Below are 23,906 nucleotides of genomic sequence, written 5' to 3' on the forward strand. Positions count from 1 at the left end.
TACAATAATAGGCAATCTACCATATTTTTCCGAAGTGCTAGTACAACCGCAACAATGGGATGAAGAATTTATTAATCCACCTCTCCCTTTCGAGATAGATGATATCTACCATATTAACCAATATTCAAAGAAGTTGATTTACCAATGGATTAAAAAAAAAATGGCACACCCATATTAATTTGATAGGTTTTGGAGCTTTAAGTACTACATCAATGAAGGTTCCAAAAACCTATCAATCAATTCACAGATACCAATTGCAAAGCAAAAGATGATAATGATGATCCTCCTACCTTATTGTTACAATAATGAATCATAATTATGAAGTGTCAAAACTAAAATGACTTTTGAAAAGTACAATCATTCACCAAGTAATTTTAGAAAAATTGATATTTATTTATTTACTTTTATTCACTTTTAAATAAATTCAATTGTATCTTTAAAACTTAATAAATGAGGATCAAGTCTTTTAGCTTTTTGAATGATTGCTTGTTCTTGAGATGATACACCTTCAAAGATATTTGCACATAGATGAGAGAGCGCAATTGATTTTCTGGCTAGAAGAGTGTAACCAAGCTTGGATGCATGATCAGCCACATGAAAGAAAAGATCGATGCCAGCGTAGAAGAGTGGGAATTCAGGACACTTGATTTGGAATTTGGTTGTTGTTTGATTGGCTATTTTAGAGTTGGCTGGTGTACGTTTTAATTCCGATGCATCAAATGATTTCCATCCGAGAATGGCAAGACACTCCAAATAAGTCTTGAGTGCCTTTTCATTGGACTCTGCTTGATGTAGTAATCCGAGTCCAGTGATTGGATGGAATAGAGCGATGGGGAGTGGACGATTTGGATCTTTGTATGTGTTTTTCATGGCTTGGATATGTTCTACCATCTTGGGTGTGATGGTAGGATCAAAGTTACGAATGTATTTGGAGTAGTTGGCATTCATGTGTTCTGAAAGTCGAGCTCTTTCAGCAAATCCTTCTTGGCTCTCTTGACGATCCAAGTCGCATAGACGACACTGACATTTGGGTATGGAGAAGGCGTCTAAAGTCTTTTTTCGATCGGGGTAGGGCGCGTCTAGTGGAACATAGCCGAGGAATATTTCTTGACCGGCTTTGATGGCCGTAGCGCTATGAATAAACATCATCTCACCGATACAGAACCGAGTAGAGTTGGGGAAACAGTCGTGATTGGCGAGTGAGGGGAGTGGCCAGATACCGTGTCTCTTGGGTGAGCCATCATCAGAAAAGGAGTTGAATTTGACTATACTTCGAATACGATCGGCTGAGAGCAAGGGAGGTGGGTTGTCCAAATCAGCCTCTGTCACTGAAAAGTTGGACAAGTCAGCTGCATCATGCTCGCCATAATAGAGAGCTGCCAATTTCTTGGAGATGACTGGTGTATTTTTAATATCTTGGTTGGTAAGTGCCACCATCTTGACTGAACCGTGGTCAAATGCCACATGGTCCTTGTAGTTGATGACAAATCCAGTCTCTTTGTTGCCGACCTCGTCTTGGTAGACACCGACACCTCTCGACGCCATCAAGAGCGTGCCGACGGGTATATCTTTGGCGGCGACTATGCCACGTCCCATTTTCTCGGTCATGATGATCTTGACCGGCCCGATATACTCGCTGCAGTCGACTTGTTGACCGCCATTTGAATTAAAGTCTTGACGAATGGCGCGATAGTTGAACTTGCCGGTATCGCGCTCCGAGATACGCTCCTTGATGGCGGCCAGACACCGCTTGGCCTCCTCGCTCTTGGGCTGCACGTCTCCCAGCTTCTGGTAGTACTCGCCCGACTTTTCGTAGAGCCCGAGGTGGTAGTACGCCTTGCCGAGTCGCGCAAACACCTTTTCGTTGCCGGGTAGGCGTGTCAAGAGCGACATGCCAAGTGGCAGACACTCTTGGTACCGCTTGAGTGCGAGCAGTGTCGCCAGCTTGTTGAGCGACAATATAGCGTGCTCAGGCTCGAGCTCAAGACCCGAATGATACGCAGCTAGCGCCAACTCATAGTCACCGCTTGTATAAAAGCTATTTCCACGTAGACGCCACCCGTCAATATCCTTGGGCAACTTGGATCGCAACGAATCTTTCCAACCCTTGTCATAGAGATGTGGGTGGTTTGGATCCTGTATAAACTCTATATCCTGTGGATTTTCAACACGAACTGCGTAACCACCAGACAGAGTAATCTTAAAATACGGTTCTTTGATGGCCATGATAACACCCACTGGGAATGTCTTGTCGACCAAGTCAGACATTGTACCCTTTCCCGAAAATACAAAATTGTATAACGAGACGGTCAATGCAACGTCGCTGTTTGGTCCAGCCTTTTGATCCTCTACTAGTATTTGGATAGCGTTCATTTTAAACGACTCTACAATACTTCTGACAATCAGAACGCTGCCCTTGTGGATAGTCTCGATCAAGAGATCAGTGATTTCGATTGGTTTGAGTTCCGACAGACTCTTGGTCGATGGTTCCTTGGCCAAACTGTCCTTGTTGGTCGTCGTTGTGTACAACTTGAATTCCTTGTCACCTACCAATCTTGCATGCTCCTTTTTGTGAAATGCTATAGTGTCTCTACGATTTGTCAACATTGGATTCTTCATTCCTTTGAATGCCTTTTCTACACCTATTTCATCTCTAAACTTCATCAACTTCATCAATGCCCCTAAACTATGTTCTTGACCATCTACATTAAGTTTTTCTCCTCCTCCTCCTGATTTCTTCTTTTTTGCTGATGCTCTATTCATGATTCTTTACTAATAATAATAAATAATAAGAATAAGTATAACTAATATATAACTATATATATATCGACGACCACAAACACAATGAACTTGAAAACAAAAAAATTAAATTAATTAAAGTTAGCTTGCAGAATGCTGATGTCTTGGTCCCTGTGCACTAAAATATTTTTTTATTAAAGATATATAAATTTATAAATATATTTTTTAATATTTATATATTACCAACAACTTGGTTATCGCAAAGTTGTCACACTCCTTTACAAACACTTTGATGATATACTCATAATATTAGTTTGTTATGAAATATATAATTCTATTTATCTTGCACAGACAAATTGTATTTATAATAATAATAATAATTAATAAATATATTTATAATTGAATAATTATCTTTATCAATGCATGTATGATCATCGGGATCGAGATCCAAGAAAAGTGTTTCGCGCTTTCTTATAAGTTTTTTTTCTTGTTGTCCTACAAAATATCGCGCGGTGTGTTTTATTTTATGTCATTTAGTTTGCAGCAGAGAGATAGATAGATATAGATAAGATAGATAGACTGTAGATGGAACATAGTGAAGAATACAAACTATTTAAGAGTTGGGTACCAGCTCAAAAGATCAGTTTGGGTGGTCTGAGTGAAAAGGTTTGGAAGTACTATGATTTCGGTCCAAAGGATGTTGCTCCACTCATCCTCATACCAGGTGTAAGCGGTACTGGTGAAATCTTTTATAAACAAATGGTATCTCTTTGTCCAAAAGGTTTCAGATTAATAGCTGTATGTAGAGAATAGTATAGAATCGAATAGAAAAGAAAAGAAAAGAAAGAAAGAAAGAGATTGAATAGAGAGAGAGTCAAGAGAGAGAGATAGATACTAACAAACTAGATTCAATTCAATTCAATTCAATATCTATCTAATCTCTATATAGATACATTATGCACCATACGAATCATTAATTGGATTTTGTAAAGGATTTGATCGGTTCTTGGACAAGTTGGGATTAGAAAAGGTACATTTATTGGGTACTGCTTTGGGAGGGTATTTGGCACAATGCTATTATCAAACGAGACCTAGTAGAGTATTGTCGTTGATTCTCAACAACTCGTTTTGTGATACTCAATACTTTCACGACAATGCATCTTGTGCTGCCATCTTTTCATTGATGCCAGAGTTTATGTTAAAAAGAATCGTCCTAAACAACTTTCCACAGGGTGAAGTCGAGCCCGACGTTGCCGAGGCAATCGACTTTATGGTACAACAATTAGAAACACTCAATCAATCTGAACTCTCTTCAAGACTCAATCTCAACTGTGCATTGGGTATGCTTAATCCATCTGGTGGTTTAATGAGTAATATTACTATTATTGATGTATGTCAAAAAGAGACAAAAGAAAAAAGAAAGAGACAAAAAAGATATACTAATATTTATTTATTTAATTTATTTATTTATTTTGTTTAGACATTAGACTCAACAACAATACCAGAAAGATTAAGAGAAGAGGTTTATAAATTCTATCCAAATGCAAAGATTGCTTATTTAAAGAGTGGTGGAGATGTTGCCTATTTGTCAAAGGCATCAGAGATGAATGTTCACATTCAAGTTCATCTTCGTAATTTTGGTTTGGATCCATTAAAAGAAGATGGTAAAGATGATGATGATGAGGAGGGTGAGGAGGAAGAAAAGGAGGATAACAAAAACAAAGAAGTGAATGATGGAGAATCACCAACAAGATCAAAAGAACAAAATACCGCCACTACCTCTACTACATCATCTTCAACATCCCCAACAACAAATAATATAAATAATAATCAACCACCACCACCTGTTCAAGAAAGAAAGAGTTTATTCAATGATACACATTTAAATGATGATGGAGAATTGGAAGAAGATGAAGATGAAGAATTATACCAAAGTATTTTCAAGAATGCAAAGACTTTGTCAAACAATAACAACAACAACAATGGTACTTACAACAACAAAGAATCAATTTTCGAATCAGCTGATCATCATGAATAGACTATAATATAATAGTCTAAATGTATCATCAAATAATATAATATATAATCAACATCCCCATCAATCAATCAACCAACCAATCTATTAGCATTCATGCCAACCCAAGAAAACAGATAATAATATTTAATTAGGTAGATTAAATATTTATTTTAAACGAAAATAATAATAATAATAATAATTAATAAATTATTTATTATAGCTTAATTTATAAGAAATCATCAACACTATATTCTTCTCTTCCAAATATTGAATTAAATTGAGCTTTCATAATCTTGTTAAACAAATGGAAATTTGAACCTTCCTTTTCAATTTTTCTTAGTTTAGAAATACTAGAGATACCTCCAAAAAAGTAGTTTTGACCTATAAAGACGACAGTGTCATCATTGGGACCTGCAATGAATCTAAAATCAATCTTTTCTTTTAGGAAATTCCATCTAATACTAAATGATCTTTGGTTTCTAGCAATCCATTCCAAATTGTGTGAACAACCAAACATATTACCTGATATTAATTTACATGACAGAGGTAGTATCTCTGCTGGCAAATCCTTTTGCAACAGCCAACTAGAATCCTTAAATGTAAAACTTTCTAAACTCTCTGGAAACAATCCAACATAAATTGGTATATCAAATCTAAATACATTTAAACTTTTTAATGTTGATGGGAATTTAACTTTTGGATTATTCATTTTTTCATCTAAACTTAACAAAAAAGAGAAAAAGAAAAAAGGTTAGTTAATTATTTTTAAAATGATGAATGTATATAGTTATTTACATCTAATGTATAAATGGGTAAGGTTAGGTGGTAAATGATTCATATGATATTCATAATTGTAAAGTTTTAGATGAGTGATTTGTGTGTTGACAATCATTTGTTGCCATTGTTGGTTGGGTTCTAATTTCCATGTGGAAATGTCTAGATGAGTGAGTGAAGTGGGGAATGGTGGGCAACTGATAAAATACTCTGTCAAACTAATTAGTTTACTCAGGTAGTGTGGGTATTCATCTAAATCATCCAACCCGATACCTTGAATGACACGTACAGTATCTGGTACCACATCTCTAGGCATTGGATTACTAGAGTGACTGCGAAGAAACTTTAGTTCCTGTAGTCGAGGTGGGACTGACTCTGGTTTCAATTGATGTGTAAATCTCGGTCCGAATGACAACGTAGTGACACTCGATGGAATGGCACCAGGTGATACTTTAGAGTTGGATAGAATCAGATCGGTCACTGACGATGGGATGAGTAAAGGATCATTGATTTCTTTGTTATGGTATGTCCCAAATTCAAGTGTTTTAATAGTTGATGGAATCGATCCAACTACAATAGGTCGTTTGCAATCATACACCAAGTTTGTGGCGGATGGTGGTAGAAATGATAGATCAATAGCATCCTTTACACCATCCATAGATCTAACTATGACCCTTGAAATATCATTTGAATCTTTAAAGATTGCCGTGTCAACTTGAGTATTAAACATTATAATCAATTCTAAGTTTGAAATGAATAGAGATTAATAGTTTAATTAATTTAAATCATTATCATCTCTTTGTTTCTACTTACCATTGTGAATAGATGGTAATTGATTTTTAATTGATCTAATGATACTATCGTTGAATGAATTTAAGTTAAATTGTTTAAATCTATCCTTTTTGATCATTTCGATTAGATTAGAGATAGACTTTTGAGTACATCCATGTGCATTGAGAAACTTGTTGTGAAGTTGAAATGCATTGGCTAGGAACTGTTCTCTTTTGGTGTAAAAGTATTTACTCGTCAGTGTTAAACATATACTATCAATAGGTTCCAAAAATGATATGATATGTATAACTATAATATTTGATACACATGTTAGATTCATTTTAAAAAACAACATTGCAATGTTGTTTATTTTAAAGTAAAATATCTTTGTTTTTAATAATATTATATATAGATCTATTTTTTTTTTTTGTATTATTATTACAATTATTTCTTGATTTAAAAATTATTATTATTTGTGTGTTCTTGTGTTGACCCAATCTGATATTTTGTTGTGTACTGGATTGGTATTGATTTGTTGTTCTTGTTGTTGTTGTGGTTGTTGGGTGGTGTTTGGTTGTTTTGGGATGATTGGAACCATTTTTGTAGCAATGTTGCTTAGATTATTAAAACTCTTGTTTAATCTCTTTGTAAATTTCAATTGAACCTTTCTCTTGAAAACTTTAACAATCACAAAAATAATAGAGATTGTTACGAGTGATACACAAACTGCAATTACAATGATTTTCCATTTGCTGTTTGCTATTGAATTACATTTACCAGAATTGTCTGGATTAACAACCAATGCTGAGAAATCTGGATCTAGTACACACTCTTGGCATTGAGGAAATCCAATTCCAATCATTACAATTGATTGTTCATCGTTGATTGGTGTAGATGATATGTTTTGAGTTTGTGAGTAGGTTGGTCTTCCATCAGACATTGCAACATCAATGAATCGACCGTTGAATTGGATATCATCTTTGACTACTCTGAGATATTGCAACATTGACAATGAATCAAAACTGAGTGTTGAGATATCTTTGTCTGTGCAATCATATTTAATCGATTGATTATTGTTGATCAATGTTTTAAATACAACTCGAAGTGTTGATAAATTTGATGAATATTGCCACTTGCTGATATTGACCTCAAGTTTGATAGAGTTGGCATGTAAAAATAGTTGTTGTCCTCCAAATTCAACTGTTCTTGGTTGTGTAGAGAATGATATAGTTGATAGAACTTGAGTTGGTTGGTATGTTGGGGAGGATAAAGTATTCAATTGATAGTTGACAATAGTAGTGTGATTATTGGTGGCTGTTTTATTGACATTCCAAGTGTAATTGGATATAAATAATTCTTTGGCAATATTCTTATCGAAATTTAATTCTTGAATGGAAAACATTTCAAATAGAAAATCAATTCCGTCAATGTCAAATGATACTGTTGGATCTGTTGTATTGGGTGTAATCGTCATATTAATGATATCTAAAATAATAGTTAATTAATTAATTAATTAATTTTAATAAAAAGAATTAAATATTAATTTGTTTAATACATACATTTTGACAAACAATTATCAATATCACTATAACCATGTTGACATTGACATTTGCCATTATCATCACAATATCCATGGCCATAACAATTAGATGTATTCTTTTCACATGATGATTTTGATATTGGTGAAGGCGATGGTTGAGATGGTGGTGATTGAAGATATAATATATTTCTTGCAGTTGTATTTAAATCATTATTCAATTTCAGTTGAACAGAAGCCAATCCAAATGATGGTTGTTGATCGATTGTACAATTGATTTGGAATTGTGAAAGTGATTCAACAACGCAGTTGATTGTACTATTAATAATGATTGATACGTTTGAATGGTTGGATATTGGAATTGATGGACCAAAATCACCATTCAATTCAACATACTTGTTGTTTGTTGAATTATAATTTCCTGAACTAATAATTGGATATGCTAAAAAATTAATTAATTAGTGATATTGAATCAAACAAAGAGATAAAAATTATATAATACATACGTTATTGAACAATTATTATAAAATAATTTACTATTACATATACATATACCATCAATAGTACATTTTCCATTTCCATAACAATTATTGGTTGATTGTTGACAGAAAGACCTTAAATTAATGGTAAATTGTACTTGTGATTGTATGTAAGAGTTTGAAACTATTAATTGATGATCTCCACTCGATAGAAGTGGTGTTGTACATTCAAACTGAGAGGGGGAAATATTTGTTAAATTGGTACAAGCAGTACTATTATCAATGGTTATTGTGTGATTAAAATATGGATTATAATCTAAATTAAACTTGATAATGATGTTGTTTTGGTTGATTTGTAAAATAGTTGGTTGACCAATATTAATATCATCCTTGACCATCATCATTTGTACTATTTGTGGATCTAAAATGATTGTGACTAGAGTTGGAATCTCTGGTATTGGTGTTGCTTGTGTATATTTGAATGATAATTCTTGGTTTGATATTGTTGGGTTGAGAGTATAATTTGATTCATAAGATCCATATCCAATGTTGTTACCTAAAAGTTATCAAAAATATAATAAAATGAGTGATTTACTAGCCTTTCGATTTAAATTTCACATATTGATTATTATACATACCTTTAATAGTAGCGATATTGTTATTGGTAACTAAAAGATTATCTTTGTTATTAATGGTGACTTTAAAATAAGATAGAAATGAGTTAGTATTACAACACATCAATTGATTAAATACTTTGTGGATAAATACCGGGACATTGGAAATTGGGTGGAGCCTGTAAATCTGTTATTACATCATATCTGGATGTACCTTTGTAACACCAAACACATGATGGAAGTGATGAAATTGCAGTACTATCGATTCTCAAACTAGTTATTCCACAGAATGATTCAGTAATGGCACCATTAAAGTTGTAGTTATAAGAAATAGACAAGGTTCTTAAAGTGTTTGGTAAATTTGTTGAGAAATTTTGTAGGTCATTATTATCTAGATATCTTTCAAATTGACATAAATTAGTATCAATCGATATGTTATCATTATTATTATTATAATCATACAGATCTTTTAATTGTTGAGGAGCCTGGATAAATGAAAAAGAGGTAAGTCCCATTTCTTGCATTGATAAATATGTGAGGTTTGAATATAGTGTAGCAATACTAGAACTAGGGTATGGGAATACTGTTGATTGGGGTCCATTGATCCTCCTTAATCAAAAGTGTGAATATTAATAGAGAATGCTATTGTGTGTGTGTATGTTTAACTTACAATGTTTCTATACTGAATGGATATCCTATTCTTAAGTGGCATGCAGTGTCATGTCCCGCCATTATTACGCAGTGTCTGTTGGAACAACAAATCAAATTAATATAACGAATATAAAACACAATTATTTTAAATACGTACATTAGCTTTAACTTGGTGACATCTTTATTCAAATGGACAGTGGTATTTGATCTTGAGAAAAGGTAAACCAGACTTTAAACAATGATTAGTCAATATTCTTTGAATTATTAAATGAATTAAATGACAAAACTTACAATTTCCGAAGGTTTGGAAATGATTTAGCTGTTATATTGATATGGTGTGATCCAGCGGTACAATTGGAATGAAAATAATAATCAGTGAGAGAAGGAAAGTAGAGAGAGTCGTCAACGGTAATTGATGAAATTGGGAACCAAGCAATGATCGATTGAAGGCTGATAGAGTTGTTTAAAAAGGTATGAGGTACGACCAAAGGATTATTGTAGTCGAATAAGAAAAACGAGGTAAGATTAGGAAAATTATTAAAATCGCCTGGAATGTAGCTTATCGATCTATCCCCTTGCAATATAATTATATTCAAACTTTTAACAGATTTGAGCAACTCTAAGATATTGATTGACCGATTGGCAACTTCTTCACTCCGTAATTCGATATATTGCAAAGCAGGCATTGTGAATGACTTGGCCAAAGAAGGGGGGTTTCCAGATGGAATACCTGTTAAAGTGAAAGTACTTGATTCAATAATTAAAGGTTAATAATTATATTCTTTTCCAAAAAAGAAGCCAAATTATAATATTATCTCTTTTCTCTCTCATACATTTCAACAATATGATATTTTTCATCAAACGTGTTGCTGCTATCACAAACAAATCTTGCACCCATTTTTGATCCAGAATATGATTCACATAGAGACTGATTCTCTGGTTTTGGTATTCCATATTGTCTATTAAATACAACAACAATAACAATAAAGAGAAAATAGTAGTAGAGTGATTAGTAAACCCAAACTTGTGCTGACAATGAACTCTTTCAAATAATATTATTACTTATGATGCATACCTAATTAGAAATATAGCTGATGCAACTATATTAATGGAGGAGTGAATAATTTGCGAATCAATGTTAAGATTGAGTTTAAACTGGATTCATTTGAGCTATCGATCTAAGTTAATAGGTATAGGTATGTACATACGTTCATCATCTGGAAGGGTTTGTTGTGATAGCGAAATATTATAATGACAACAAAATAGCAATGTCACTATCGTTATCACTAGAAACTGGTTACTACTACAGCTGATGAGAGTGTTCTCCAGCTTTATCCTACTTCTACTATTACTATTCATATACATTGTTGTTGTATTTTTAACTTGATGTATGTTGTGATTAATCAATATTGATCATTGCAATGACTGATTGATTGATTGATTGATAGATAGTGACATCAACAACCAATCTATAGAGCAGATCAAGCAACCAGAACCCTTCATTTTCAACAAGCCAACATTGAGAGTAAATAGCCATATAACACCAAGATTAAGTAAATGGGTAAGTATGTGTACACATACACATATACATATATGCGGAAATGGCAATGGGAATAATAATATTAATGATAGTGAGCGTGGTAGTGGTGGGTACATACCATGATCTATTTAAAAGTGAACTTTTTTTTACTTAAATTATTTTAATACTACCCCCATTTTAATCCGCCGCTCTTTCTTTTTTTTTGATATTATACAAAAATATTACAAAATATAATTTATTTTTTTATTTGTTTCAACAGTTTAAAATAAATTATTTGTTTACTTTTTTACTTTTTCTTTTTTTTTTATACAAATATAAATAAATGTTTTTTTTGTTTTGAGCAATGGATGTGTTTAGGCATCGAGAGCACTTTCAAATACTTCATTTTCACCACCTTCGAGGATACGAGCGACTGGGGTGTATGGAGCGTAACCCTTTTTGGTGACATAGTCGGTGGCGTATTGGAAGGCAGACTTCTTTTCAGAGTGCGATGACTTGAGACCGACCCATACAAATACTTCAAAGACGAGATCGAGGATAAAGACATCGTTGGTGTCGAGTTGCTTACGGCTGATCTTGCCGGTGGCGACTTCGGTAAAGGTCAACTTGCCCGAGGCGTCAGAGAGACGGTGGAGGGACTTGACGCCGGCTGGCTTGGCAGCATGAGCGGTTTGTGGGGCGATTGGACCCTTGCCTCCGAGCAAAGTCCAGAATTCGGCTGGGATATCAGTGTCGTCTTCGGAAAAGACGATGACTTGTGGGAGACCCTTACGCTCGTCGTCGATGGCACGGGCAAGACTGGCACCCTTGGTACGTTCTTGACCGGTTGACTTTGATCCGTTGAATTGGTACAACTTGAGACCGGCATCGAGAATAAAGACGTCGCCGGAATTGAGTGACTTGGAAGAGAGGTCGACTTCTTGGACACGGACATGACGGTCACCAGAGATGTGGAGGAGACGTGGACGGTAGGTCTCTGGTTTGACATGGTTGAAACCAGACTCAATACCACCACGAAGAATAAAGATAGAGTTGTTTGGGAAGAGGGCTAGGAAACGGTCGGATTCGAAACCTTGGACTTCACGGTACTCGACTGGACCACCACCGAGGTAGTCGTCCAATTCAACGGTCTTGTAGGCAGCAGTACCGGCTTCATCGGTCGAGGTATGTTCACCCAACCAAAAGTAGATATCGTGTTTGAGTGGGGCGGTTGGGGTAGCCTTGTAGCTCTTCAACACAATGTAAGAGTCTCCGTCAAAGAACTTGCCGTATTGCTCCTTTGGCCATGGGACAACCTTGAAAGCTTCGATTCTCCAGACGGTCAATCCTTCTTGTTTACCAACACTCTTCCATTGGGCTTCCAAACCAGCCTTGTCAGTACGACACTTCTTGTCTAGATCAGATCCCAACAAGGCAATGTTTGAAGAGTTAATGTCTAATTTTTGTTGTTTAATCATTTTTTAAAAAAGATATTTATTATTTAACCTAAATCATAAAAATCAATCAAGAAATAAGTCAATAACTTTAATAATCAATATGAATTTATAATGGTCACATGACAATAAAGTGTGAAAAGAACGAAAGAAAGAAAGATTTTTTGTTATGCAGAAATAAAGAGAGAGAGAAAGTGTGATCGATTATTTGATTAATACTTACAAAGAATTATAATTATTATGTATTTGATTGTATGGTTAATATAAGTAAGGATGTTGTGTGAAGATATTTCAATAAATGAAATTAAGACCTGTCTTTATAATGGTTAGGGTCTGACCGTTACAGGCCACCAAAGGTTTGAAATTAATTTATGATCACAAATTTTTTATTTGATTTTTTTTTGTTTTCAAGCTTGTGCAATGACCAAATCAGGACAAACTAATTTGTCGATCGAAGCACTGTTTTTTTCTTTTTGTTTGTTGGGTTCGGCGAATGTGAGGAAGAAAGAACAACTCGTTGAATCCTTTGTTTTTAAAATATCGTGATGCATGTAAGAAGCTTTGTGCACGAAAATGAAAATGCGATGGCCTGTTTGTTAACTGATTCGTTGAATGTTTACCTTTTATGTATAAAGAGTAGAGACTAGACTTTTGCATTTGATGAACACTATTATTCTAGGTTTAGCAGCAAGAACAATAGCTGATGGCAATTTGATAGATGAAATATAACCTAGGTGTATGCTTTAGGTTATCCTTGTTTCTGATCGAGAGAGAGTATCCAATGAGTGGACCAATGATGTTACGTACTTCTCCCCAAATTTATTCAAGTCCAGTTAGAGAAATATTGGTACTCAATCCTCTACTTCCTTTGATTTCAATATCAAACGATAGTGTCGTTTTTCAACATAGATGACTGACTGTGGCAAGACGCTGTATCTTTACTGATCATCTGATTTTTTTTGGCAGTAAGCTATTTGTTCATTTATTACAGAAAAGCTGGTTCAAAAAAAAGAACATTTGATGAGGCAAGTATCTTTTTGGAGAACTAAGACGTAAGTAGAGAAATGGTAATATAGATATGAATAGTAACTACCAACGCAATAAAATAATCATCAACTTTTCCTTTCTACCTCAAATAAACCCAATCATCATCAATTATAGGTATAGACAAGTTGTTCTTTGGATGTTTGACGGTTGATGAGCATTTGTTTGGTGACAAAACATATTTCAGTCGCCAAACAAATGTTCTACAGTCCTGATCTCTCTCTCTCTCTTTCTCTTTCTCTATCTATCTTTCATGATAATACATTGTGATTGTTGGTATATATAGAGAGAGAGACAAGTAATGGAATAGTATGTATGTGTATTTATTTAATTTAATTAATTAATTATTTAATATGATAAATTCTATTAATAGTTTCAGTAATTGAATTAATGGTTCCATTTGATATTTGAGCTTGATTTAAAAGATTGGATTTCTTAAATTCACTTTCAACCCAAGATCTAATTTGAATGGCAATCATAGAGTCTACACCATAGTCTTTTAGTTTGGTGTCACCATTTAGTAAATGTTTTTCAATTGACAACGTCTCTGCAATGAATTCTAGGATCTTGTTTTCTATATTGTCTTGTTGTTGGGAACCATTAATATTGGTCGATCGTTTTGGAATCACATCAGATGATAGACAAAAGAGATGAGAGAGATTTGGTGACGACGCAACAAACTTGGTTGACAAGGATGCACATTGCAGAACTGTAAAAGGAGTGTCATGGTTGATAAACGACGCACGAAGTATACCATAGACTGTATAAAGTGGCAAAAGGTTGAAACCAACCAATTCTAGTCCTTCATTTGATCCCTTGATAATGGCAACTCTACCGGTCGACCCAATGGATCCCCAGATAATAGAGGTGCCACTCAATCCAAGACTACGACGGTGCAATGCCAGATTATCAAGGAATGAATTGGCAACCGAGTAACTAAAGCTTTCTCTTCCTGTAAATTGAGCCATCGATGACATTGTGTGGAAATGGTTCAACTTCCAACCCAACTCTTCAAATAGATTGTGTAGATTCCAAGCTCCAATTGCTTTGGCCGAGAGTGCTTTGTGATGTACATCCAATGTCAAATCATCAGATAATGAAAAGACATAATTGTTTGCACAATGAATAACTGATTTGACTGGTCGAATCGTCGATCCATGTGTTTGATATAATTGTTGAATGGATGAAGCGAGTTGACTGTAATTTCCAATATCACATTGTAAATAGTGAAGTTGAACGTGTTGATATTTAGTCTTGATATCATTGACCAATAATTGAATTTCATATTTTGGTGATGAATAAGATACAACTATAATATCACGTAGTCTGGGTGAATGTTTAATGATATATTGAAGTGATTCTACAGCTACACCAGTTTGACCAGTGATGAGTAGAGTGTCTTGTACACCATCAAGTTGATAATGTAATCTTTCAATTGGTTTCTTTTGTTCCAATAACATTGGTTCCAATATTTCTTTTTCCACCGTTTCAAAGTCAACTACCACCTTTCCAATATGTTTTCTTGATCTGACATGATCCAAAGCTTGAGTGATTTGGTGACATGGCCAAGTCTTAATAGGAGGTAATTCCAACCCCTCAGCAATCAATTCCTTTATTTGGTTGTGATAATGTGTGAATTTTAGATGATAGTGGAATGCAGAATACCCCTTGTCAAACTTGAATGGTCCCATATCGATGTCATCCACTTGGAAGAATTGATCAACCGACAAATCAAAGAGAATACCATTCTTGTAGAGACATTTAAAGTTTTCGTGCATTCTAGTATAGTCTAGTGTATTGACTACATAATTGACACCTTTTCCAAAAGTCATTTCCAGAATGGGTTGAGTAAAGTTGTCATAGGACAGAATGGCCGTGATAAAGGTTCCATATTGTTGTTTTAGATAATCCTTCTTTTCGGTAGATCCAGCCGTTACAAATATCTTTCCTTGGTGTTTACCATGTTTCAATAGGTTTAACATTCCCAATCCAACACCACCAGCTGCACCATGAATAAGAATGGATTGATCCGATTCAATATGTGCTTTCTTATACAACACACAATATGCAGTTCCCATTGATAATGGTAAAGATGCTGCTTGTACAAACGATAAATATTTTGGTTTGTGAATCAAAGCTTCTTCCTTTGCAAGTGATGATGATGCAAATGATGCTGCTGAGTAACCATAAACTTCATCTCCAACTTTAAAATGACTAACCTTTGATCCTATCCTTGTTACAACACCTGCACAATCTTGTCCCAATGGAGGATCATTCGCATCACCAGATGGGAATAATCTTTGATCTACTCGGCCTAAAAATAAATAAATTAATTAATATAAATTGTTATTTGATTTTAATATAATTAAATGTTTCAAATTACCTTCTAAAATCATTAAATCTTTAAAATTAATTGATGCTGCTTTAGTTTGAACTTCAACTTCATTGTCTCTTAATATTTCAACTTTTGGTCTTAGATGATATTTTGAATCCTTTTCAAATTTGACTCGGGATTCTTGTTTGTTTGTAATAATAAATCTTTCATCCAATGGTAATGCATTTGGTGTTTCAACAAATCTTTCAATTGATAGTTGAATGGTGTCATTGATAAAATCCAATCTAACATGTTTTTCACCAATGTGTTGATGGTTGGCATATTGTAATATTTGAGAGAGTGAAATTTGATTGGTACATTGATCATCCATCGTGATTGAAATAGAGTCAAACATGAATAGTCCAGATGGACGCTGATACTCTCTACATATTGGAATCAAACAATGATTCAATTGACTTGCTATCAATGTTATTAATTTGATTGGTAATTGCTCCTTTCTAATGATTTGGTGTAATCTAATTAATTGCATTGATTTTAATTCTAAATTATCAATTTTCATTTCTTCAATTGATTCTAAATATATAATTGCTACTTGAGTATTATGATCCTTATTAAATGAAATTGAATCTAATAATATTTGATATTTAGTTTCATCCATAATATCATCAACTGAGAATAAACTAATATTATTATTATTATTAAATTGTTGTTTTGATTGTTCAATTAATCTTGCTAATAATAATGAAGAGGGGGAAGAAGTGGATGAGGACAAACTTGGAGTAATAAATAATAAATGATCAAAGGATTCAATTTTAGTTTCTTCAATTGAATCTTTTTGACAAATTAACATTATTTGATCACTTTGAGTTTGATTGATAGTATGTTGAAGTATATTGAGTTTAGATGATTTGATAGTATCGATTAATGAATCTCTATTTTCATCTGGTGCTGAATAATTGTCGATGAATACGAGTTGACCATTTGGATTTAATAGTTGGCATAGTTCCAATGTCAAATTCTTATTGTTTTGGACAAGATCCAATGACAACAATACAAGATCAAAACTATTTGAAAGGAAACCTTGATCATCTAATGAAAATGATGGGTTATAGTCTTGATAGAATTTAAAAAACAAGTTATCCTTTTTGACAAAGTCCAAAGAGATTGAGACCTCTTGCGTGGTAAAATCAATAATCGTAGAAGATTGATTAGAATCCAAACAAGAGAAACAACATCTCAAGAAATCAAAAGTTATTAATTCATTTAGAGTAAAATCCAATACTCTAATGATTTTATGTGTTGATGATGCAGACTTTATAAATCTTTCCAAATATTCAAAAACATTATCCTGATTGACTGAACCAATATTGTTTGAAGGAGAATTCTTTGGTTGATAAATTGATTGTTTGATGAATTTTGATGGATGTTTGGCTTGATGAGTTTTTACTACTTTGGTCAATGATGTACAAATGATTGTTTTACATTTGATAATAATGTTTCCATCTTGATCAATGATATCAATCGATCCTTTAAATTCATTTCCTCGTTGTTGTCTATCTTTTGTCTTTAGTGATGGTTTTGCAATGTTGAATAGAGTGTGACAAGGATGTTTGGGAACATGATTGGATGAGATGTGGAAATCTTCAACTCTGTCAAATACAACTTCACACTTTTGATGTTCACCTTTGAATTGAACAAGATTGGAATGAAGAATACAGTCCAACACCGACGCATTCAATACAGTATTTGATTCTTCAAAATGGTTTCTTGCACAACACTCGATTTCAGATAAAATAAAACCATTTTGATTAAATGATATTTGTTTGACTCGACGGAATGTTTCACCATACAATAATCCTACTTTTGCCAATTTTTCATAAACATCTGTTTGTGTCATTGTTGCAATATTGTAAGATTTTTGTTTCAATTGTTCAACATTATCATACTTGAATGACTTGTCTTGAACTTGGGGATTCTTGATTGATAATCTTCCAACTGATGATTTAATCCATTTAGATACTTTATCATCATAATATTGGAATACAACTTGATAATCGGTTGACGATGATGAAATAAATGACGATTTTAATCTTGACGGTGAGCCTTCTTTGAGAAAGAATGGCGCGATGAATTCAAGGTGATGGATATGAATATCTTTGTTTGGGAATGCATTGATAATGTTTTCAATGTATCCAGCTCCTGGAAATAGATATTTTCCTTTTACTTTGTGACCTTTTAAATATTGATATGATGGTCTTGCCAGATCAATCGTTGATTCAAAGGTGAGAAGTGATTCACTATCACCACATATTCCAAGCAGTGTTGTTGAAGTTCCTTCCAATCTAATCTTTTTAAATGTTGGTTGTTCATACCACAAATATTCCGCATCCCATTGATATCTTGGTAAATATCTTGTTCTATCTTTCCATTGGTTATCTTTTTCACTTGTTAATTGATTTTTAAAATCAACATTGACACCATTAAAATAAAGTTGTGATAAACATGATTGAATTGATTCAACTTGATCCTTTTTTCTATTTAATGGCGACAATATAGTGGTTGGTGATTTTTGTTGTTGTTGAGATAATAATGTCTTTAAATAAAATGATAATGTTGAATGTGGTGCAATCTCTAAATAAATATATTCTTGATTATTATTTATAAATTGATTGATATTATTAATTGATTGTTGAAATAATACCGGGTTTCTTAGATTATCATAAATGTATTGTGCATTAAATTCAGATGATGATTTGATTTGTTGTGAAGTGGTTGTTGAAAAGTATGGAATGATTGGTTTATCACATTGGTATTTAATATTATTTTGCAAATGATTAAATATAAAATCTTTGGTTGATTCTTGTTTCGATGAATGGAATGAACATGGTGTTCCAAGGAATGCACTAAATATATTATCATCTTTGAGTTGTTGATTGATTGATTCTAGTTGTTCTTGATCACCTGACAATACAATTGAATCTGATGAATTATAGCATGCCAATTCAATAGATTCATATGATTGTTGAGAGAATCTTTCTTTATACTTTTCAAATGATAATGATACTGCCAACATTCTTCCACTTCCAATAGTTGTATTTTGAGCTACACTTCTAAGATAAACAATTCTAACAGCTTCTTCTAATGATATAATTCCTGAACACCATGCTGCTGTTATATCTCCAAAACTAAAATAAATATAAATATGAATTAATAATTATAAATATATTTTTTAATCATTTCTTTTCTTTAAACTTTACCTATGACCAACAACAATTGAAGGAATAATACCAAAATATTGATATAATTTAACCAATGCTACTTGAATAATAAAAGTTGATGGTTGAGCAAGAATTGGATGATGAATTTCTTTTTCATTGCTTTGTCTTAGCTTTGTAATGATTGAATATTGATAATGTTGATAGAGTAAATGATCGACATGATCAACAGAATCTCTAAATACTTTGTAGTGATCGTATAGTTTATCCCCCATTCCACTCCATTGTGCACCTTGACCACAAAATACCATCACTATTGGTTTGTTTGCCGTATGATTTAATTGTGACATGCTCGATACAAATGTTTGTTGTTTTTCATAGACAGTGGTCGATGGAAATGAAAATGAATCCCAATCCTTGGCAACAATCAATTTTTTACAAACTGGATGATTGGTAGATTGCGATTGATATCTAACAAAATCTTCAAATATCATTTTATCTTTAAAAGATTCAACATTATTCTTGATCATATCAATATATGAATCTAATGATTTTTGACTATTTGCTGAAAATGGTATTAAATAATCTAAATTTGATAAATCTAAAAAAAAAAAAAAGAATTAAATTAGAAACGAATAAATAAATATATATTTGAACATACCATTTGAATGATTATTATTATGATTATTATTATTGGATAGTTTTTGTTTATATTCTTCAACAATGATATGAGAATTACTACCAGTTAAACCAAATGAGTTGATTCCCATTCTGATTACTCTATTGTTTGGAAGAGGTTCATTTTCCAAAACAATTTTAATTTTTCCATCCAATAGATCAATCTTTGGATTTAATTCTTTAAAATTGATATTCTTGATTAACATTCTATTCTTGAGCATCATTGCACATTTGATGATAGATGCAACACCGGCAGTACTTTCGGTGTGACCAATGTTACTTTTGACGGATCCTATTCGGATTGGTTGCTCTTTGGTACTTGATGGACCAAATACACCTGCAATACCTTGTACTTCTAGGGGATCACCAGTGGGTGTTCCAGTACCGTGACATTCGACATAGTAAATGTCAGATGGTAATAGTCTAGTCTTGGCAAGTGCAGTTTTGGTATTGACCTGTTGAGCAGCATGTGATGGAGCAGTGGGAGATGTCTTTTCAAAATTACCGTCGGCATTACAATTACCTCCTTTGATGACACAGTAGATATTGTCATTATCCTCAATTGCCTTTGACAATCGCTTGAGAACAACTACACCAACACCTTCACTACGTACATATCCGTCAACTGACGAGTCAAAGGATGCACATTTACCAGACTTTCCAATCAACCCCAATTGAGTAAAATGTATTGATACGGTCGGTTCAATAAACGCATTCATCCCACCGCAGATAGATATATCGCTTTCACCACTACGAAGAGTGTCGATACCTTGCAATATACCAATCAACGATGATGAGCATGCCGTGTCTACCGACAAAGCAGGACCACGAAAATCAAATTGATAGGCTACCTTGAGTGCAGTGTCTGATCTGCCTGCTCTGAGAATCGGCTTCATCGTTGTGATTTCATGACTCTGCATAGAAGAGTTAGAGTCAAACATCTGACCTATGAATACCGATGTGTTAGAACCTCTTATTGATGCAGGGTCTATGCGAGCGTCTTCCAATGCTTCCCAAACAACCGAGACAAAGAGACGCATTTGAGGATCCATGACCTGGGCATCGGCAGAGAGAGATCTAAAGAACTGACGATCAAAATGAGTCCATTCGGTCATATCTAAGAAACCAGCTCTATCAGTCACGATAAACCCTTGGTCACAGTATGATTTTGACCATCTGTCTGGTGTGACGGTTGTGATACCATCCAAACCTTGGATTAACTGATCATAGAATTGTTGTGGTGTTCTTGATCCACCAGGTAATCTACATCCAATACCAACAATTGCAATATCATCATCTAGTTTTTGTTGTTTATTATTCATTGTCTTTTACAAAGAAGAGGATGAGGAAGAGGATAAAGATGAAGAAGAAGAAGAAGTTGAGAAAGAGAATGAATGTCTAATAAATGATAAAAGACAGATAAAGACAGAATGTTATAGGTTGTTATTTATATATAATATATTGTTGTATATGGTTGTTGTATTTATACCAAACCGCAGGTGTAATCTCTAGCCAATTTAAAGAACAACAAGTTGTTGATTATATGATGATCGGATTTTATTATTGGGAACAAAAGAGATAAACAAACAACAAACTCACATACACACTATTTCCTATTTGGTAAGATGTGACGATTAGTAAATCAATCAGCACTTTATAAGTAAGGGTAGGTAAGGTAGAGTTAAAGTTATACTTTGCTTTGCTTTGCTTTGCTTTGCTGTCTGTAGTTTACTATCATATATACCATATATACCATATACATCTACCCAACACACAGTTCCAACACCCCCAAACCATGGGACAAGATTACAACCAACAGCACACACCCTATCTTAAAGTGCTGATTGATTTACTAATCGTCACATCTTACCAAATAGGAAATAGTGTGTATGTGAGTTTGTTGTTTGTTTATCATCTTTTGTTTTTGAAAATTACCGATTTGACCAACTAAACTGGCCTAACTAAATAATCAATCAAGCCTTAAAAGGAAATATATCTTTCTTATTTTGAAGTACTGCAAGTATTCATTCAATCAATCAATCAAGTATATTATTATTATTATTATTAGTCAATTTGTGAAGAGGGATTTAATCTTTGAAAAAATAAATATCTTTTCTTTTTTCTTTTTTTTTGCTTTTAAAGAGTCGATCAACTTGTCCATCGAAAGAAAGTTATTAAACCTGCCTACAAACAAAGTTTGCGTTATGCGTTCATTGTTTCTATAATTATCGTGATGATAAAAGGTTATTATTTTAATGATTATCTGATGAAAACTGATTTTGAATACTCACCCTTTGATTTTAGGGACTTGGGACTCTACACCAAACAACCCAAGAGCGCAAGCCTTGAAACCTAGGACAAGGTTTTAAAAATTTAAACTCAGCCTGAAAAAACTGAGAACACCCAAATTTGTGTTTTATTGTGCATGCCCTGCATTGTAGTATTTGTTTTTAAAAGATAGATAGACATAACATACAGAGATAGATAGTAATAGATATCATCATAGAATAGAACATAGAACATAGAACATTGTAATAATAGTCGTGTGTAATCAAGAAATCAAAAAGACTACTTTCTCTATCAAGTTTAAATTAATATATCATAATCGAAAAGCAACAACAACAACAACAACAATTGTTATAAGATTTATTGGTTGGCACTATATAAATACACAAAAAGAAGAATAAATTATAATATGTTTTGTTTTGGTCCTCATTTTGATCCGCATAGATGGTATGTAATTACAATTGTTTGTCAGGGGGACACGATGCAATGATTTCTAATCTAATCTATTATCATTTAGCAAGGTTCAATTAAAATTGGCTGTTAGCAGAATACAGATACAAAAGACAAAGAAGGCAAATCTTGTCAAAGATGAAAAGAGACATATAGCAGAGTTGTTGAGAAACCGTAACGAGGAGAGTGCAAGAATTCGTGTTGAAACTGTGATTAGAGACGAGAACCTAATCGAATGTTTTAATATTATAGAAGTACTCTGTGAATTGGTCTTTACTAGATTAGGTTTAATCAGTGCATCAAGGTAAACAAACAAAATAGAGAAGGAAGAAAAAGAAGAAGAAAAAGAATGATTCATAAATATTAATCTATTTTTTGAATTCTAGTTCAATTCCAGATGAAATTAAAGAAGCTATTTATACATTGATTTATGCAAGTCAAAGAGTACAAATCCCAGAGTTGGAGTTGATCAAGAAACAATTGTGCGCCAAGTATGGCAAGGCATTGGAAAACGAGGTCAACTGTCAGTGTCAGACTCACGTCAATCCAAAGATTGTGCATAAACTGTCATATGTGACACCAGAGCCATTCCTCATATTCAAGAATCTCAATGACATTGCATGTGAGTTTCATGTAGATTGGCAGGTTGATCCGATTGTAACGGCCGTTTCACCAACCTATATAGCTGCTCCTCCACAACAACTAGCAGTTGCTCCTCCACAACAAATGATGCTTAATCCAATGGCACCAATGGCACCTCCACCACAATCCACTTTAGCACCACCACCTTTTCCAACCTTGGTAGCTCCACAACACTATCAACCACCTCCACCAGCATATACAGCCTCTCCACAGTTCCCTCAGGCTCCCCAACAACAACCAATTAATAGAACTTCATCACAACCTCAATTCCCTTCACCACCACAGTATGGATCATCTCACCTTAGTATTTCAGCCACATCTTCATCACCAAACTTTGTATCGAATCAAAGCAACAATCAAAATTTTAATATCATGAATCTTCCTTCTCCTCCAACTTCTTTTTCATCTGCACCACCACCACAACCATCCAATAGTAATAATCAATATCCAGATTTTGACGATTTAACTGCAAGATTTGATGCATTAAGAAGACAAAATAATGATCATTATTAATTCAACATAATCAATAATAATATTTATTTATTTACTATAACCGATAAAATACATTTTATTTATTTTTTTAATATATACATTTACATTTAATCCTCCTCATCTAAACTCCAAATTTACATATGATCAAATCATATGTTGTATAATTTTTTTTAAAAAAGAAACCAAATCCAAATACCAATACCATTACT

At 33.5% G+C, this 23,906-nt stretch overlaps 8 protein-coding genes across 8 annotated transcripts; 2 read left to right on the top strand and 6 right to left on the bottom strand.

Moving 5' to 3' along the window:
• Window positions 1-414: 414 nt before the first annotated feature.
• DFA_11164 (uncharacterized protein) lies at window positions 415-1,608 on the bottom strand (the record flags this gene model as incomplete). The annotated part of the gene is made up of 1 exon (XM_004350057.1): window positions 415-1,608. One exon carries the CDS (start codon window positions 1,606-1,608, stop codon window positions 415-417), a length of 1,194 nt encoding a protein of 397 aa, XP_004350107.1.
• A 395-nt stretch (window positions 1,609-2,003) lies between these two features.
• Window positions 2,004-2,763, bottom strand: DFA_11165 (uncharacterized protein; the record flags this gene model as incomplete). Its single annotated transcript, XM_004350058.1, has 2 exons — window positions 2,004-2,106; window positions 2,147-2,763. The coding sequence occupies 2 exons, from the start codon at window positions 2,761-2,763 to the stop codon at window positions 2,004-2,006; spliced, it is 720 nt and encodes a 239-aa protein (XP_004350108.1).
• Window positions 2,764-3,324: 561 nt separating this feature from the next.
• DFA_11166 (alpha/beta hydrolase fold-1 domain-containing protein) lies at window positions 3,325-4,777 on the top strand (the record flags this gene model as incomplete). The annotated part of the gene is made up of 3 exons (XM_004350059.1): window positions 3,325-3,537; window positions 3,689-4,129; window positions 4,220-4,777. The coding sequence occupies 3 exons, from the start codon at window positions 3,325-3,327 to the stop codon at window positions 4,775-4,777; spliced, it is 1,212 nt and encodes a 403-aa protein (XP_004350109.1).
• Window positions 4,778-4,982: 205 nt separating this feature from the next.
• Window positions 4,983-6,641, bottom strand: DFA_11167 (uncharacterized protein; the record flags this gene model as incomplete). The annotated part of the gene is made up of 3 exons (XM_004350060.1): window positions 4,983-5,478; window positions 5,740-6,271; window positions 6,344-6,641. The coding sequence occupies 3 exons, from the start codon at window positions 6,639-6,641 to the stop codon at window positions 4,983-4,985; spliced, it is 1,326 nt and encodes a 441-aa protein (XP_004350110.1).
• A 129-nt stretch (window positions 6,642-6,770) lies between these two features.
• Window positions 6,771-10,947, bottom strand: DFA_11168 (uncharacterized protein; the record flags this gene model as incomplete). The annotated part of the gene is made up of 10 exons (XM_004350061.1): window positions 6,771-7,786; window positions 7,861-8,280; window positions 8,394-8,873; window positions 8,956-9,015; window positions 9,071-9,492; window positions 9,602-9,790; window positions 9,874-10,329; window positions 10,416-10,541; window positions 10,658-10,682; window positions 10,923-10,947. 10 exons carry the CDS (start codon window positions 10,945-10,947, stop codon window positions 6,771-6,773), a joined length of 3,219 nt encoding a protein of 1,072 aa, XP_004350111.1.
• Window positions 10,948-11,475: 528 nt separating this feature from the next.
• On the bottom strand, window positions 11,476-12,579 carry sevA (severin; the record flags this gene model as incomplete). The annotated part of the gene is made up of 1 exon (XM_004350062.1): window positions 11,476-12,579. The coding sequence occupies one exon, from the start codon at window positions 12,577-12,579 to the stop codon at window positions 11,476-11,478; it is 1,104 nt and encodes a 367-aa protein (XP_004350112.1).
• A 1,364-nt stretch (window positions 12,580-13,943) lies between these two features.
• On the bottom strand, window positions 13,944-21,565 carry DFA_11170 (polyketide synthase; the record flags this gene model as incomplete). The annotated part of the gene is made up of 5 exons (XM_004350063.1): window positions 13,944-15,913; window positions 15,983-19,119; window positions 19,192-19,750; window positions 19,811-21,152; window positions 21,521-21,565. The coding sequence occupies 5 exons, from the start codon at window positions 21,563-21,565 to the stop codon at window positions 13,944-13,946; spliced, it is 7,053 nt and encodes a 2,350-aa protein (XP_004350113.1).
• Window positions 21,566-22,522: 957 nt separating this feature from the next.
• On the top strand, window positions 22,523-23,718 carry DFA_11171 (IST1-like protein; the record flags this gene model as incomplete). The annotated part of the gene is made up of 3 exons (XM_004350064.1): window positions 22,523-22,560; window positions 22,631-22,867; window positions 22,950-23,718. The coding sequence occupies 3 exons, from the start codon at window positions 22,523-22,525 to the stop codon at window positions 23,716-23,718; spliced, it is 1,044 nt and encodes a 347-aa protein (XP_004350114.1).
• Between the last annotated feature and the right edge of the window lie 188 nt (window positions 23,719-23,906).

This window comes from Cavenderia fasciculata, assembly GCF_000203815.1.
Source record: "Cavenderia fasciculata unplaced genomic scaffold Scf_EUAJFUG02HR96I-5, whole genome shotgun sequence".
Classification (NCBI taxonomy): Eukaryota; Evosea; class Eumycetozoa; order Acytosteliales; family Cavenderiaceae; genus Cavenderia; species Cavenderia fasciculata.